General features: G+C 54.3%; 1 protein-coding gene and 1 non-coding gene across 13 annotated transcripts in view; both read right to left on the bottom strand.

Annotated features, from left to right (window-relative positions):
• Window positions 1-13: 13 nt before the first annotated feature.
• CHD3 (chromodomain helicase DNA binding protein 3) overlaps window positions 14-15,976 on the bottom strand; it is a 25,112-nt gene continuing 9,149 nt past the window's right edge. For 4 of the 12 annotated variants that reach the window (XM_033422927.2, XM_033422930.2, XM_033422929.2 and 1 more), the window contains exons 10-40: window positions 15,654-15,857; window positions 14,902-15,113; window positions 14,012-14,143; window positions 13,521-13,620; window positions 12,916-13,107; window positions 12,542-12,742; window positions 12,027-12,164; window positions 11,625-11,746; window positions 11,296-11,469; window positions 11,021-11,162; window positions 10,663-10,794; window positions 9,906-10,023; window positions 9,569-9,693; window positions 9,159-9,390; window positions 8,691-8,857; window positions 8,040-8,217; window positions 7,572-7,637; window positions 7,015-7,100; window positions 6,766-6,899; window positions 6,064-6,208; window positions 5,725-5,887; window positions 5,489-5,610; window positions 5,251-5,386; window positions 5,035-5,136; window positions 4,716-4,847; window positions 4,229-4,337; window positions 3,923-4,055; window positions 3,390-3,631; window positions 2,164-2,327; window positions 1,795-1,921; window positions 14-1,300 (exon numbers count right to left, since the gene is read on the bottom strand). In XM_033422927.2, coding sequence (XP_033278818.1) covers window positions 1,060-1,300; window positions 1,795-1,921; window positions 2,164-2,327; window positions 3,390-3,631; window positions 3,923-4,055; window positions 4,229-4,337; window positions 4,716-4,847; window positions 5,035-5,136; window positions 5,251-5,386; window positions 5,489-5,610; window positions 5,725-5,887; window positions 6,064-6,208; window positions 6,766-6,899; window positions 7,015-7,100; window positions 7,572-7,637; window positions 8,040-8,217; window positions 8,691-8,857; window positions 9,159-9,390; window positions 9,569-9,693; window positions 9,906-10,023; window positions 10,663-10,794; window positions 11,021-11,162; window positions 11,296-11,469; window positions 11,625-11,746; window positions 12,027-12,164; window positions 12,542-12,742; window positions 12,916-13,107; window positions 13,521-13,620; window positions 14,012-14,143; window positions 14,902-15,113; window positions 15,654-15,857 — 4,671 coding nt within the window. In that variant the 3' untranslated portion in view covers window positions 14-1,059. Of the gene's footprint in view, window positions 1,301-1,794; window positions 1,922-2,163; window positions 2,862-3,389; window positions 3,632-3,922; window positions 4,056-4,228; window positions 4,338-4,715; window positions 4,848-5,034; window positions 5,137-5,250; window positions 5,387-5,488; window positions 5,611-5,724; window positions 5,888-6,063; window positions 6,209-6,765; window positions 6,900-7,014; window positions 7,101-7,571; window positions 7,638-8,039; window positions 8,218-8,690; window positions 8,858-9,158; window positions 9,391-9,568; window positions 9,694-9,905; window positions 10,024-10,662; window positions 10,795-11,020; window positions 11,163-11,295; window positions 11,470-11,624; window positions 11,747-12,026; window positions 12,165-12,541; window positions 12,743-12,915; window positions 13,108-13,520; window positions 13,621-14,011; window positions 14,144-14,901; window positions 15,114-15,653; window positions 15,858-15,976 lie in introns of those variants that run through there. The other 8 variants (XM_033422934.2, XM_033422928.2, XM_033422935.2 and 5 more) reach the window with 8 other exon arrangements.
• LOC117200445 (small Cajal body-specific RNA 21) lies at window positions 6,494-6,633 on the bottom strand. Its single transcript, XR_004482023.1, has one exon. It is a non-coding gene; the product is annotated as a small Cajal body-specific RNA 21 (non-coding RNA).

Here is a 15,976-nt window from a genome sequence, read left to right as displayed (position 1 = left end):
AACAGAGCACACAGAAAGGAAAGTATAATTTATATGTACAACCAATAAACCTGATACAGAAGAGGGGACTGGGACAGACCAGGAGTGGGTGTGAAGAGACCGGGAAAGGAGCAGCAAGAAAGTGAAGGGGAGCGAAGAGCAAGTGGGGGGTTCGCCATGCAAACTGCCACTCTCCCCAGCCCCTCCTGGGGAGGAGGATGTGCCCATGTCTCCCCAGCCTGCCCTCCACTATTTTGCTCTGGTCCCAAAGGCAAGGTAGTCCCCTGACTAGGCGCCCTGCCTGACCCACTCAAGTTTAGTTCATATCCAGGTCTTCAGGAGGGAGGGTAGAAGTCCTCCAAGAACCTGAGCCCCAAAACTGGGGGCTCCCCCCACATCTGGCCCATTGTGTTCTCCACCACCCTTTCTAGGTTACCTGGGTCCCTAGGACAGATTGGGGAGCTCCTCTTTGGCTTAAGGGAGTATCACCCAAATATTACTCTTTGTAGGGGTGGTCCTTGGTCCCTAGGGAGGGGGGAAGATTCCCAACACAAGATGCCGGTACGCAGGAGGTAACTGAGCCAGTGAACGGCGCCTTTATTCTGAGGCTGAACAGCAATGGACTCCCTCCCTTGTTAACTGCTCCGCCCTCCATTTGGGGGGAGGTAGGGGAAGGAAACATGCAGCTGCCCCTCCTCTTCCCTTCCACCCTCCCAGGGCTCACTGTCACCCCTCTCTAAAGTCACCCTCCTCTCTTGAAAGCTCTTTTCCCCACCAAAGTCCCTAAAGGCCGGGCAAGGCTAACCCCCCACTTCTGCAAGAGATGGAGCTTACGCTGCAGGAATAAGAACTGGGGCGGCTCCACCTCTTCCCCCCCCCCCCCCACCACAGCCGCTCACTGGGAAGCTGTGTGTGCTGGGCAGTGGGGGGTACAGGTACTTGGAAGACCCTGCTGACCACCTCCCACCCAGACCTCTTCTCACCAGCACAGTCTTCAAAGCACGGTGGGAAAGGTGCACGGGGTGGAGAAGGACAAAGGGCCCTTCTTGAAGAGAGCTGTAGAGAGGGGCAAAGGGGCTCCTAGCCCAGCGGGGACCCAAGGGGTGGGGAAGGCGGAGGACTGGCAGCAGGCCCCAGAGCCTGAGCTGGGGGTCGGCCTCGGGGACGGGGCCTGGGTGAAGGGCAGGCCTGGCATCCGGTCAGTCGTCTATACAGATCACCTCCCCGGCTCGGGGCTCCTTCCGATCCAGCCCGTCTGACACCAATGCCCCCACCATTTCCTTCTCCTTCTTCACCAGCACTGGAGGGCCGTTGGTGGCGGCTGTTTGGGAAGGGGGTAAGGAAGGGTCAGTCCCTCCTTCACTTCCCATTGTCGACTGCTTCCTGGCGACAGTACGTTCTTACTTCTAGGTCACCTCATGCCACATCCAATTTTCTAAGGTAGGGATGGGAAAAAATCTCTCTCTCTGAGATTCCCCACGGTACGCATGATGGAACACATGTTCCAACTTTCACCGCAACCCCCTTCCAATTTCATATTCTCTTTCTCTGAAGTAAACAGCTGGAGGAGGCTCAGGTAGGTAGTACCAAGCCACAGAACCACTAAAACCCTAGATGAGGTTTTTGACGATGGGAATGGAAGAGAAGCTGAGAAAGGGATGGGAAAAACAAAGTCCAGAACCACTCCATTCCATAAAACACTGGATACTTCCAAGGAAACGAGATGGGCTGGACAAGTAAAAGGGTAGCTGAGCAGGGATGAAGCTTGGAAAAGGAAGAATGCAAGGAGCAGGAGGCAGGAAGTCACCAGCTGACCTGTGATGAAGGACCCTGCAGGCATCTGGCTGTAATTGGCGCCTGCGGCGGCCAGGGCCCCTACGGGTGCGGCGCTGAAGGCCGCCCCGTACCCCGGAGGTGTAGCGTACGGACCCGGGGGGAAGGCCTGGAAGAGAGAGCGAGCCCACATTAGAGGGTCCACAGTCTGAAAGGAAAGAAGCTGTCGGGGAGACATCATGGGCCAACTCCAGAACTACTGAGGGGTATCACACAGGCAGGGAGACTCAAGGCTGATGAGCGTGCTGGAGCAGGTCGTTGTTCCACACTGCACGGGGCTCTGAAGGAGGTGTTCATACGTGTGCAGGAGGAGTACCAACAGGGAAAACTGGAGTCGGGGGAAAGGGTTACCGGTGTGGGGTGAGGCTCCGTGCCCTTGCTGGCCAGCCGGCTGAGGATGCTGCGCTCGGACATCTGAAGGCGGGCTGCGATGGGGGGTATTCGGGACAGCGTGGCTGGCAGGCGGGTCACGTCCGCCTTCATGTCGCTCAGCAACTCCTCCAGCTGGTTCAGAACTGGGGCCCGGGCCACGGAGAAAGAAGGGCAAGAGAAAGACAGGGAAAGGGAGAGATGGAGCCAGGAAAAGAGATGAGGAGTCAGATGGACAGATACAGTCAGAGAAGGAGAGAGAGGAGGACACAGATGTCGAAGAATCAGAGACCAAGGAAATGACAGAAGTAGAAAAAAAGAGCAACTCGGGGACAAAGAAAAAGTGTCAGGTAAAGAGGCAGAGAGACCAGATCACCACAGAGGACAGATGGAGAGAAAGAAGAAAGGAAAAGGGAATATGGAGAAAAGGGAGATAGGGGAGGGAGGACATCGGAAGACATGGGGGCGGGGAGTTGTCAGAACATCCCATACTGAAAGAGTGAGGTTTAGGGGTTGGGGATGATGGGGAGGAAATAGTCAGGAGGCGTGGGAGGTGGTAAGTGGTGTCAAAGACGTAAGGAATCAAAGTTTTAATATGTAAGGGGGGGAGGGAGGTTAGAGGGTCAGCATTACAGATTCAAGGAATTAGAACAGGAGTCAAAGGGGCCAGGAATCAGTCACTACATCAGACAGGATTAGATGGTTAGAGGGCTTTAGAACTTAATCTATTATTATCAAGGTAAGAGGGTTTGGGAGGAAGGGTTGAAGGTCAAAGGGAAGTTTCATGGGGTAGGGTCAGAGGGTGGGACGGAGGTGGTTTCTGCTTCATGGGGTGAATGAGACGTGAGGAACGTGGTTTGTGGGACCGGGGGTAAGGACTTTTGTGGACTATACACAGGCCAGGGCCCCAGAGAGTGTGCTATTAGCAATATGGCAGGTGTGTGGGTCAGCGAAGAAGTTCCGCCCTGTGGAGGGGACTTGGCACAGTCTCATGGAGATTGGGGGGTTGGGGGGAAGGTCCCTCCCTTCGGCACTGATGTGAATGCTACTAGGCACGGATGAGGGCTGGCTGCATGAATCCTAGAGGCTAAAAACCAAGGCAGTACCAGGTGGGTCGGGGTGGGGTCAGAGGTCAGAGGGGGGTGGTTCAGAGGGTAAAGGGGTCAGAGGGGTGGGAAGATTTTGAGGGGTGCGGGGTGAAGACTTACGCAGCGTTGTGGGCCCTCCCCCGCGCGGGGCCGCCGCGGCCCTTACCCTTGTGCAGCACGGCGTTGGCCGGCTTGTTCCCCGCCAACGACTCCTTGGAGAGGTGCTGGTGGCTCTCGGCCAGGCACTCGGCCTCGGCGAAGCGGGCGTGGAGGGCCATGGCGGGGTGCGCCGGCTCCTGTGATAGGTTCAGGTAGGCCGCCCGCCGCAGCTGCTCCTCAATCACCAGCGCCTGCTCCAGGAGCTAAGGGCGTGGGGAGGGGGTGAGTGCGGGAGCTGCCAGCAGCAAGCATGCAGCTCGGGGCTGGAGACCCACACTGCCCTCACCAGCGGCCCAGACCCCCAGCTCCACACCAATACTGACTGCGGCCCCGCTCCAGACCACAGTGCCAAACACAAGGTGACCCTCTGGTCTTTGCCTCAAGCATCGCCTCAACCCTCAAGGTGTTAACCCTGCCTACATTCCAACCAGATCTGGTCCCACTTCTCACCCAAGCCCCTCTTCAACACTGTTCCTTTCCTCCCTCATCCTCACCTTGAATCTCCGCGCCAGGAACTTATTTTTCATCTCCAGAAAGTTCCCCTTATTGGCTTCAGTTTTAAATGGCTCGTTGATAATGGCAAACTGAGCATCATTCTGGATGTCCTGCCACCGTGCGTAGCCATGGCTGCCAATAAGGGAAGTGGATCATCAAGGAATTTAACAGGGCTGGGCTGTGAACACGCCTTCCTTTTGGCCTGGTCGCCCCAAAGTGTGGCACTAGGCCCCCTTCCCTAAGTGTAGTTCCCCTCTCTCCAGGTTGAGAGAACATTTTTTTCTTGTGTTTGTAGCCAAGGATACAGGACAATCCCAGCCAGAAGCCAATAGTCATGTCTTCGGTGCCAGATCTCATTGAGTTTCCCCGAGGAAACAGCTGCCCGTTCCTCATTCTGCCACAGCGTGTGGAGCTCTGAAGAGAGGACAGAAGACAGATGAGGCATCAGGAGTTTGTGAAGCCCAGCAGACTGGTACAGAGGAGGGAACTGAACAGTGGGACAGGACTAAGGGCTTTTTAGGAGGAACAGGGCAACGTTAGGTGAGGGGTTAGGAATAAAACTAGTTACAAACAAGGTTCAAGTTGGGATTAAGAGTACAGGTGGGATTAAGGCAGCTTTGGAGTTAGGAGTCCACTTCAGGAGGACCAAGGGCAAGGATCAGAGACAGCATGCACCATTTCATAGACAGTTACTTGGAATTAAAGGCGGAAGGAGGCCTCAGGCCCAAAGAGAAACCCCATGAGGATGAGCTAACCCCAGTGAGGAGCAGAGGGCAGTGAGGACCCCCCCACCTGTGAAGCCACCGTCTGCAATATTGAACATGAACCGCGGCTTCTCTGCCTTCTCCTCACGTCGCCCGTTGGACCGCGGCTCGTCTCGAGGAGGCCCAGGTCGAAGCTCCCGGTCCCCTTTTACATCTTCTGCTACGGCAGACGGGGCAGAGCTCACACCTCAGGAGAGTCTCCTCCCAGGTCCCAAGACTACTCTCTGTAGTGTACTGGCCCCTGGAACAGCTACCCACCCAGGACCCAGGCATTTGGTTCCCAAGACTCCACCTCCCCTCCCCTGATTCCCTCAGGGACCCAGGTGTCCGGTCCTTCCACCCATTACCTCTCTTGCCCAAATCCCCCGTCTCCCCCTCCGGCCTCTCCCTGTGTTCCTGTCCATCCATCAGCTTCTCCTCCCCCCTCTCTCCTGGCGTCGACTCCGTGGCTGTGGGAGGGGGTAGGGGACAGGAAGGAAGGATGTCACCCTCAGCCCCTGATCCCAGGAAGAGAGAACCCCCAAATTCTAAGCCCCCCTTCACCCCTAAGACCATGCACCCACCTGACTTCTCTCTGTCCCCACGGTACCCAGGTTCAGGCTCCATCTCTCCAGGTACCCCTGGCACCTCATCCTCTAGAGGAATCTTCCTTGGCTCCAGCCGCTCCCCAAGTGATGGGGCTGGGCTGGGGGTATCAGCCTAAAAGAGGACAACGGAGTCAGGATGAAGTGGCGGCTCCTAGGCACCTGCCTCCACGACTCTGCCACTCCCTCCCCTCAAAGAAGCTAGGTAGCCACACACCTCTGTTTCCATCTTCTCCCCAATTTTGCTATTCTTCTCTGGCTTCTCCTCCTGGTTTTCTGCTTCATCCTTCTCCAGAGGTGTCCTTACGCCATCTCCTTTCTCACTGGGAGCTGGAGTAGCTGCGGGGGTAAGGCGGAGTGAGGCAGGCAGAAACTCCCCACCCCAACTCCAGACCCTCGGCGTCTAACGGACACTGGCCCCATCTGTCTCTCCTGCCATCCTGAGCTGATTACCAGGTTTTGAGGTGCAGGGACTGTTTGCAGCAGAAGCCTCAGGAGTGGTGGGAGACGTTTTGGTAGGAGAGGAGGCTCTGGAGGAACGCTTGGAGTCAGCACTGGGGTCGGGCATCAGCTCCGGCATAGACCAGCGCCCATTGATGTGCTCAAACTCCTGAACCTGGAAGGTGCGGGGGGAGTCGTAGGGACAGAGATCAGCTCCGGCGACCGGACACACAGCAAGCTCCAGCGCTTCTCCCTTTCTCGCACCAGCGTGAGTCCGGAACTCAGGGACGAGAGGCAGAGGAGCACAGGGCCTAGGCGGCCAGCCTCTTTGGCTGAGGGGAAGACGGATACCTTCTTCTTGACGAGAGACATGACTCCAATGCGGGTCAACACTTGCTGGCGACTCAGTCCCTCCCGAGGGACCCCGTCAGCAAAGGTTTCAGAGCCGTCTGCCCCGGGCTCACAGAGATGGCGCATGAACAAAGACACATAGGCCCTAAGGAGCACGGGGGTGGGAGGTGTGTTAGGAGAGCCTTAGGGGGGGCAGGGCAGTAAAGGGGGCACAGGGATTACTGAACCTGAAACTCCCGGGTGCCTCCAGGGGTCCTCCCCTGGGCCTCTCAGTCTCACCATCACCTGTCCTCCAAATCCTAACTCCCCCATCTGCCCCTCCCCTTGCATTTCCACAGTCCCCTTGGTCTTGGTTACTTCATTCCTAGGCCCCATCAGTCAGCTCTTCATCCTTCCCACCAGCCCCCCTGCCAGGTTATCATGGTCAAATAAATGTGAGGCAAGGACAGCCCAGGCGAGGCTCCTGTCTCAACTGCCTCTCCCATTGGGGAGGAAGCCTGGCCTCCCTGCTCTAGGCTCATCTGAGGGGAGGTGGGGCAGGCTGAGCCCACCCCCCAGGAAACTGAGCCAGGAAAGACTGTCTGGCAGGGAGTACAGTGATCAGTTGAGTAAGGTCACATCATATGGTGGCCAAGAGGAAGGCAGTAACACCCAAAGTTTTCACCCTTCCATCCAGCTGAGCCCTGTATCATCCCCACTCACTTGAACTCTTTTTCAGTCTTGCCCCTGAGGTCCCGCACCAGCCACTGGGTGGTGAAGGCGTCCTGTGGTGGCATGCCCCAGCGCATCACAGCATTGAGGAAGGCCTTCCGCTGACGGGTGTTGAATCCCAACACCTGATGACGGGGGCAAGGAGGGAGTGGGCAGTGAATGTCCAGGATCTCATTTCTTGGTCTGTGCTACCCTCAGTGACTCAGCTTCAATTCCCTAGAGGGGCCTAGGCCAGCTCACCTCAATGTTGCCCCCAACTCGAGCCAGCAGTGGAGGCAGTGGCTTATCCTTTTCGTTCCGGAGCTGCCTCTTGGACTGTCGACGCCCTGGGTGGGGAGATGGTGACCCCGGTTAGTAGAGCTGCCACCTCCTTCCCCGCCCTCACTCTTTCCTAGCCCTCCATTCTCACAAGATACAGAACACAGGAAAGGCCTGTGTCAGCTCTGAGGCACTTCTAATTTTCTTCCCAGCGCATTCAGAACTACTAACCCAATAGGTCCAAAAGAATCGAGTCATACTAAAAAATCAGTAGCACCCATACGATGCAAGCAAGATTACTGGTGGGAACGTAAGAGGATGTTACCTTTCTCGATCTTTCATCTAGGTACCTAAGCCTGCACGGTTATATACTCCCAATTTTAACAGTGGCGAGATTATAGATATTTCTTCCTTTTTGCTTACCTGCAATCTTTACTTTTTCTACAAATGAGCATTTTGTATAAAAATAGTGGGCTTAATAGACAATGGGAAGTGAAATGGGAAGAGGTGCGGTAGAAAAACAAGAAAACAGATGCCACCTTCAGGACGCTCATCAAAGTCTTCATCCTCCTCCTCTGATCCCACTGAGTACTCTGACTGGTTATCTGCGAGGGGAAGGGCTCAGTGGTCAGTGATGGCTCCCTGGATAAGCCCAGGCTGGGGCCCTTCTGTCTGGACGCCTCCCCTCGGAGACTTCTGCACCTTCGCTCTGGCCTCGGCCCTCCTAGGGATGCCGGATGACTGCCTGCCATCTGACTCAGGACCACACACCATGTCCACTCACCCACCTACCTCCTGACTCCTGCATAACCCACTCTAAACAGGGACCCCTGGGTGTCCATCTGAGCCCTCTGCAACTGCTAGATAGCTGAGATCACCTGCAAATCCACCTGGCCTCCGGGTAGCTCCCAGTGTCCCTTCCTAATCTCTTTCCACTTGGCAGGGAAGGCCCTGACTCCTAAGCGCACTCTCCCCTTCTCGGTCCCTCCGTCAGGGGCGGTCCTCACCTTGGTCCTCCTGAGCAGCATCGTTGTAGTTAACCTGCTTGCGGACCCTCTTGCCTTTGCCGAGGTTGCGGGCCAGGTCTTCCTGCTGCTGCTCGTAGTGGTGTCTCAGCAGCTTCTCCCAGTAGTCGGGATCCACGTTCTCCTCCTGCTTGATGATCTCTCGTTCAATTTCCTCAATCTGAGGGGCAGCAGGACGAACGCTGAAGGCCTCCCCTTCCAATCCTGCCACCATGACAAAATCCCTACTCGCCTGCCTCCACCCAGCCCTAGACCTCGTCACTGTGTGTAAGTCTTCTGTGTGAGTTTTCCTTACCTCTTACCTGCAATATGCTTCTCCTCCACGTGATTTCCCTTTTTTCCAAACCTCTCCTCTAGTGCCCTCTGTGTCCCTCCCACTCTGACTCAGAAGCTTCCCTCCCGAGTTCATCACCGCTTTCTCTGCCTAAGTTTTCTCCAAAGTCCAGTCTCATCCTTTAGACCAAGAAGTCGTTTGAGGTCCACTACCGCTCTCTGATGGGCACTGGGGTAAGAGATCAGACAAAAACCAAGAGCGAAGGGGGATCCTCCAACTTCAAGGTCTGGTCAAGGACGTCGGACACGACCCCTCAGAGGTGGCCCGGGATGCACAGTGTCTGGCCCCAAGCCTCTCACCTTGTCTTCTTCCCTCACCACGTACTGGGCCACCTTGAAGGAGCTGAGATACTCATTCATGTTCTGCACGTCAGTGTCCTCAGTTGCATCCTGGTTCCGGTCCAGGAGCCGAGCGATGGCCTCGTTGTCATAGTGAATCACACTGCTGTCCTCCTCCTTGTTCTCCCCTGGTGGAGTTGGGGAATGAGAGGGGACTCTGAGCTCTAACCAGAACCTCAGGCAGAACTTTAGAGAGATCAGAGGAAAGCCTTCCCCTCTGCTTCCTTTTCACGGGAGCTCTGGAGGAGAAGGCCCTTTCCCTGGACGTCTACACAGAGATTTGCTGTTGTTTTCAACCTTACAGGTAAGGAAAGAAGCCAACCTTCCTCCAAGGATGCAGAGAAGAGATTTTCTTCAGGGGGTTTCAGAAGAGAAGTGCTCATAGACAGCAAAGACCTGCTTACAGGGAGCTGCAGAAAAGGCTCTCACCCTCATTTTCATCCTTAAATAGCTCCTCGGTGCCAAATTTGAGGATGTCATCCAGCTCCTGCTTGGACATGGAGCCCGCCTTGGAGCCCAGCCCAGGCCGCACCACCAGATGCGTCAGCATCATCTTTCTCTTGGCCACCTGTGTGATTCGCTCTTCCACTGATGCGCGAGTCACAAACCGGTAAATCATCACTTTGTTGGCCTGGCCGATCCGATGAGCACGGCTGAAGGCCTGCAGGGGCCGGAAAGCGGGGATGGGCCAGGGGAGTGGCAGGGGAGACACCACCTACATGCTCTGGAAAAGAGGCTGACAAGGAAGGGTCTTCTACCCACCAAGAGGTTTATTTCTGACCCCAGAACAGACAGACACATCTCCTTGCTCGGAGGGGCTCCAGGAGGCATGCTCTCACCTGGATATCATTATGGGGATTCCAGTCTGAATCAAAGATGATGACAGTGTCGGCAGTGGCCAGATTGATGCCCAGCCCTCCAGCCCGGGTGGACAGGAGGAAGCAGAATTGTTGGGCCCCAGGAGCTAGGAGGCAAGAATTAGGAAATCAGGCCTTTCTTGTACCCAGAAGGTCTGTCCACCTGCTCCTAGTTGTTCCCTGACTACAAACAACGATGCCCTCAACTCAAAAGCCCAGGTGGCTAATATCCTCCCAGGCCAGCACCCTCCCATCCCAGGGACCTAGGCACAGGTTTCTCGGGCCTCCCACACCCAGCAGGGACCAAGGCCCCCCTCACCATTGAAGCGATCGATGGCCTCCTGCCTCAGGGCACCAGTGATGCCGCCGTCAATGCGCTCATACTTGTAGCCTTCGTAGTCTAAGAAGTCCTCTAGCAAGTCTAACATTTTGGTCATCTAGAGCAAGAGAAAAGGCAGGAGTCTAGAACGACGAGGCAGTGGGATGCGCCCTGTCTGTTCTGACTACCTCTTTATTCTCTCTCAACCCCAGTCCTTACACTTGTACCCCTGCCCTGTCATATACCCCCCAGAGCTGCTTCCTCCACCCCCAGCTCCTCCTGGGACATTCTTGTCATTCTCTCTCTCTTGATTTAAGACCATTTCTCCTAAGGCAGAGGTTCTCCTCTGACACCCATGACAAAGTTTCAGGGAAATCTATGAATCCCCTGAAAATCTGTACAAAATTGTCTAGTTGTGTGTGCAGTTTTCTGGAGAAGAGACCCACAGCTTTCATCAGATTTCCAAAAGGTCTGTGCTCTCCTCCCTTCCCCAATAAGGTTAAGAAACAGTACCAGTCCCAGAGACGACCTTTAGGAGGCAGATGGCTCACCCTTCCCCTTCGCCCCTTTTGGCGTACAGAAACTGGACTACAACTTCCAACAGCCTTAATTAAGAACAGGCATCAGAGACCAAGATGAACTTAGCTATACCAGAAACCCTTAGGGGTGTAATTGCCTAACCTCGCATCCCGTGGCAACCACAGGAATGAGGTAAGCGATTATCTGATGGTGAGAAAGAGCTACAGGGATGGGTCACCTGCGAGAAGATGAGCACTCTGTGTCCTTGCTCCTTCAGCTTCCGCAGCATCTTCTGCAACAGCATGAGCTTCCCAGATGCCTTAATAAGTGCCCCACCCTCATATGCCCCACTGGGAAGTTTGGGGGACTCCTGAAAAGAAGGCAGGAAGAAAGGAGGAGAGGGTCAGTGAACACGCCCCCGTATTCTGACTATGCCTAGAAAGCTGGAGGCCCAAATCCAGGCTCCACACCTTTACAATTCCTATTCTTCTCAGAAATCTAGTCTCTGGCCTCCCAGCCCAACTCCAGCCCTGTGCTCAACTGCCCACGTTTCCAAAGAGCCAGGCATTTCACAGTCCCCCAGCTCCCGTATCTACCATAGCAGCCACAGGAAAGAGATACGGATGGTTGCAGCACTTCTTAAGATCCATCATGATGTTAAGCAATGACACTTGGTTCCCACCTCCTCGTGAGTTCAAGGCCTCAAAATTTCGGGTCAGGATATACTTGTAGTATTTCCTAAAGCCCAGGGCAGGGGCATAGAAGAGACACAATAAAGGAAGCAATTATGATGTTGCATTTGGTCACCAACTCTTGGAAAGCTGCCACCAAATCCTCAACCCTGGGCCAGGTAACCCGCCTTGCATCTCACTTCTGCATGGGGCTCAGCTCCACGCGGACGATGAGCTCTGTCTTGGCCGGCATATTCTTAAAGACATCAGCCTTGAGCCTCCTCAGCATATGTGGCCCCAGCAAGTCATGAAGTTTCTTAATCTGGTCTTCTTTGGATATGTCGGCAAACTCCTCCAGGAAGCCTTCCAGATTGCTAGTAGCCAGAAGGAGAAAAGGAAATGAACAGGCGTCAGGTTCTTTGCCCCTGACCTCAGGCTCTATTCTTCACTCCAGATGAATCCTCCTCCCACTCATCTTCTCAGTCCCTCCACCTCTCCTCTCTGCAGACCACCCTGCTGAGCCACTTACTTAAACCTCTCTGGGGTGAGGAAGTTCAGCAGATGGAAGAGCTCCTCCAGGTTATTCTGCAGTGGAGTCCCTGTCAGCAGCAACTTATGATCTATCTTGTAGCCATTGAGGACCCTGAAAAACTAGAAAATGGGGCAAGGAATAGCAGAGGAAAGGGCCCATCAGTGGCCAGTGGCTGGCCCACAGTATCACCTTTCCCTGCCTCTAGCTCCTATTTCCTTCAGGATCAGAGGCCCTCATATCCCTAGTCCTCTCCCTCTTCCAACCTGGACTTCTCCCCAGACTTATTCCCAGGCTTCCTGCCTCCCTGATTGCAGAAAGTCCCTGAAACTTTATTTTTTAGGACTAGGGCAAGTAGGAGTCCACAGCCTCAAGTTTCTGAGGCCTGGGTATCTCACTCACCTTGGACTGGTTGTTCTTGAGCCGATGGGCCTCATCCACCACGAGACAGGCCCAGCGGATGGAGCCAAGAGCTGCCTGATCAATGGTGATCAGCTCATATGATGTCAGGAGAACATGGAACTTCACCTGCGCCTCCCTCTGCCAACACAACCATTGTCCACTTGGCTGCCACCCCACACCCAAGCATCTAGGCCTCCACCCCCATTCTCCACACAGACACCCAGGCCTAACTGAGACTCCCAAAGGGAGCCCGTTGTCCTGTCCTCCAACTTTGACTCCATGCAGGGACTTTTGAATGTGGCCCCAAAACTTCCACCACTCGTCCAGGATGAACAGATCCATGTACACCCCTGGGAGTACCCACTACATCTCCAGGACTGGAGTGCAGAGGCGTGAGGGAAGGTGGAGGAAAGGAGGGAGAAAGCTGAACGGGGAATAAAGGAGCTGAAGTCCTGGTTGGGGCAACGAAACGACAGATCTGAGGACTTTAGAGGACATGAGATAGAGGGGCTTACCTTCATCTTAAAAGCTTTCTTGCCACCTTTGATGGCGTTGTCTTCAAAGGAAAACTCATTCTCACGAATGATGGCTCGGCTGTCCTTGTCACCCGTGTACGTCACCACATAGAACTTGGGTGCCCACATCTGGAACTCCCGCTCCCAGTTAATGATGGTGGAGAGCGGGGCGCTCACCAGGAAGGGACCCTTTGTGTGGCCCTGGGAGTCGAGGGTGGGGGACAATTAGTCTAGGCTCACGGTCATACAACCCAGTCCACTGCCTGCCGCACCCCTCCCCGCCAGTTCTCTGCCCTCACCCTCCACTCCCACCTTCCCCAGTCCAGGCTAGGCCTCAGCACGGCTGTCCCCCTCAGGGCCCGAGAGTCTAGCACCTCCTTATACAGTGAGTAGAGGAAGACGATGGTTTGTATGGTCTTGCCCAGTCCCATCTCATCAGCCAGAATGGTGTCAGTGCCCTGGGCCCACGAGAAGCGTAGCCAGTTCAACCCCTCCAGCTGATACATGTGCAGCGTGCCTCCAGTGGCTGTGATGAACCGTGGCTGAGTCTCGTATTTCACTGTCGGCTGTAGAATCAAGAAGTCAGAAAGCTCAGGGGAGCCATCAGCTGCTCCTCCGGTCTTGGCCTCCTCCTCCCCTCTCCCCGGCACTGATATCAAATGGGATTACAAGTCCCTCTCCTATGGCCTGAGCTTATGAAAGTTTCAGTCTGCAGTGCCTCCCCCTCATTCCTTAAAACAATACCCAGAAGCACTGTGGGGAAGGAAACTGGTAGAAGAGCCCTGTGTGCTGCTGTCTCTAGCAGCTCTCACTCCTGTGCCAAAATTCCTAGCACTCTTGGGGCAAAGCTGAACACTGAAGGAAGAGCTACTGTTCAAAGAAGTTGTTGAAACTCTGGGAAGTTCTGTCAGAAGCCCCCAGGAAATCTTCAATCACCATGGCTCCAGAAACGGGAGACAGGCCAAGTGGGAGGACTTACATCATTAGTAGGAGAGCTGGGAGGCCCATCACCCTGCAGCTCCTTCTTCTTCTTCTTATACTTGCGGGGCTGGGCGGGGTCCTCCCCCATAATTAGTTCTCTGGGAAAACAGCGGGTCTGAGTGAGACCTGGTCCTTGGACCCACCCCTGTCCTTCTGAACCCACTCCAGACCTAGCTCCCACTTTCCATAACCAAGATTTTCTCACATTTCCTTTCTCCCAGGTTCTTTACCCTCACCCCTACAGAGTTCAGCTCTAAAGCCAACCCTCCCCACTCCTCAGCATCCTCATCCCCATTACTCAGGCTAGATCTCCTTTCTGCTCCGCACACCACCTCTTTCCCGACCCCACCGCAAACAGCCCAGCCCAGGCTCCCACTGCCCTAAATTCTAGATTGGGTCTGTCCCTACTGCATCTCATTTAACGCTGGAGGTTTAGCTTTCATGCCTCTGTCCTCAGACTCCCTCTAACCCACGACCTGGCTCCCTCACCGGTGTCTCCAGTAGCTTTGTTTATGGTCTTCATATTCAGGGATGTTCATTTCATCTTCCTCCCACGTGGACTGGTCATATGGCAAGTCCCTCCATTTCACTAGATAGTGGTAATTTCCCTTCTTATCCACACTGTGGGGAGAGAAGCCAGGAGAAGGAGCAGGAGGAGAAAAGTAATATGTGTCACAAGTAGAAAAAGTCATACACAATTATCAGCAAGCATGCAGGCGTTGTCACCTAATCCTCAATGGTGGGCCTCTGAAAGGCAGAATGGAATGCCTTTGGAATGGCTGAAGTTCTACCCTAACTTTTTCAGGATGGCTTCCTAAAAATCAACGATCACAAAACATCCCTGGCTTCAACATCGTTCGTTCATCTAATCAGTATTTACTAAACATCTACTACATGCCAGGCACTGTCCCAGGCACGGGTGATTGAGCAGAACTAAGCAGACAAATGACCTATTCCCATGCAGCTCACATTCTATTGGGGGAGGCAGTGATGAAATAGAAAAATAAAAGACAATGTAACATTAGTTAGTAATAAGTACTGGGAAGAAAGAAGTACCAGAAACACTGGTCTATATGAACCACGTGTTTCCCGTTTTGCTTTTTTTACAACCAGATCCCCAGACTCATGTGTCATTTCTTAAGCTGTTAGAAATTAAAAGAAGCAAGGACAAAGCAGTCAGTGCTGGGCTGGACCTTCCTCCTGGTTCCTCCCATCTCCATAGAGGAAACAAAGCCAGAAGGGCTGGGGCTGCAGTGGGAATTATCCAGTTAGATCAATTATCTGGTTAATCAACAAATACTAACATGGAGCCACAGCGCAGCAAGAATAGTGGCAGAACCCAGGTAGGCCTTCGCACGGACCAAGGACCAAGGACTCACCTGTGGTTGATGATCCGGTGGACGGTCATCCACTCTGGCTTGATGCCGAAACGATAGTACTTCTCCTCCATCTCGGCATAGTGCGGGTCCTTCACCTTGCGTTTGTCACTCTTCCCATCATCCTCACCAGAGCCGTAGTCGAGGGGTGGGGGCTCGTCCATGTCATTCTTCCGTTGATAGTTTCGGTACATTACCAAGTGGAAAATTTCCAGCTGATGGGGCACAGAGGAGGAAGGAATAGATAGTCCCAACATCCCGAGAGGACAAAAGGAGACAGGGCAGAGGCCGGCAGGGGGAATGGCATGGGAAAGCAAGCAATGAAAGAGGTGGGATGAGGGACATAGTGAGTTAAATCCAAAGCAGGAGAACGAATAACACGCCAGAGAACAGAGTCAGAGACAGGAGCTGGGTGGGGAGGTATTAATAAGCAAAAGGAGGAAGGGAATAGGGTTGTTAAGATTGGGGCTATCAGTAAAACATGGTTAAGACGGATAAGGAAAGAGATGGAGCTGAGGCAGGCTAAGGAAAGCCTATGTTATACCTAAGGGAAGGAATCTAATGGAGACTGAGGGAAAGAGAACTGGAGTCCAAGAGAACCAAGTGTGGAAACTAAGGGAGTTGGTAGGGTGTGGGCGGCCAGAGGCCTAATGTGAGGGAAAGCAGAGGGGATGGAAGATGAGAGAACAGCGGGCCAAGAGAGAGAATGGCAGTGAATGGGGCCCCAGGAGGCGGGGAAGGAGAGGCCCTTGTACCTGAAGCTCCTTGGCCCAGGAGCAGTGCCAGTAGGACAGTCCTACCCACTTGACAAAGAACTCTCTCTCCGATCTGCCTTGAAGAGGACGTGCAGGTGGGGCATCTGGATTCCCGTCTGCCTGTTGGGGGGCCGGCACTGCCACAGGGGGCTCCCCCCACCGCCAGTGTAGGATCTTCTGCACACGGCCTTTCAGCACGGGACACTTCGGGATGGACGCACACGAAGAGGAAAGAAAGAGGCAGAAAGAGCCCATCATTAGAGTAGGAGGATGGGGGTCCCACACGGGAATCAAAGGCTAGGTGTGGGGGAGAGTAGAGAAAG

The sequence above is a fragment of the Orcinus orca genome, chromosome 19 (assembly GCF_937001465.1).
Source record: "Orcinus orca chromosome 19, mOrcOrc1.1, whole genome shotgun sequence".
NCBI lineage: Eukaryota > Metazoa > Chordata > Mammalia > Artiodactyla > Delphinidae > Orcinus > Orcinus orca.
This window is presented reverse-complemented; position numbering and strand designations above follow the sequence as displayed.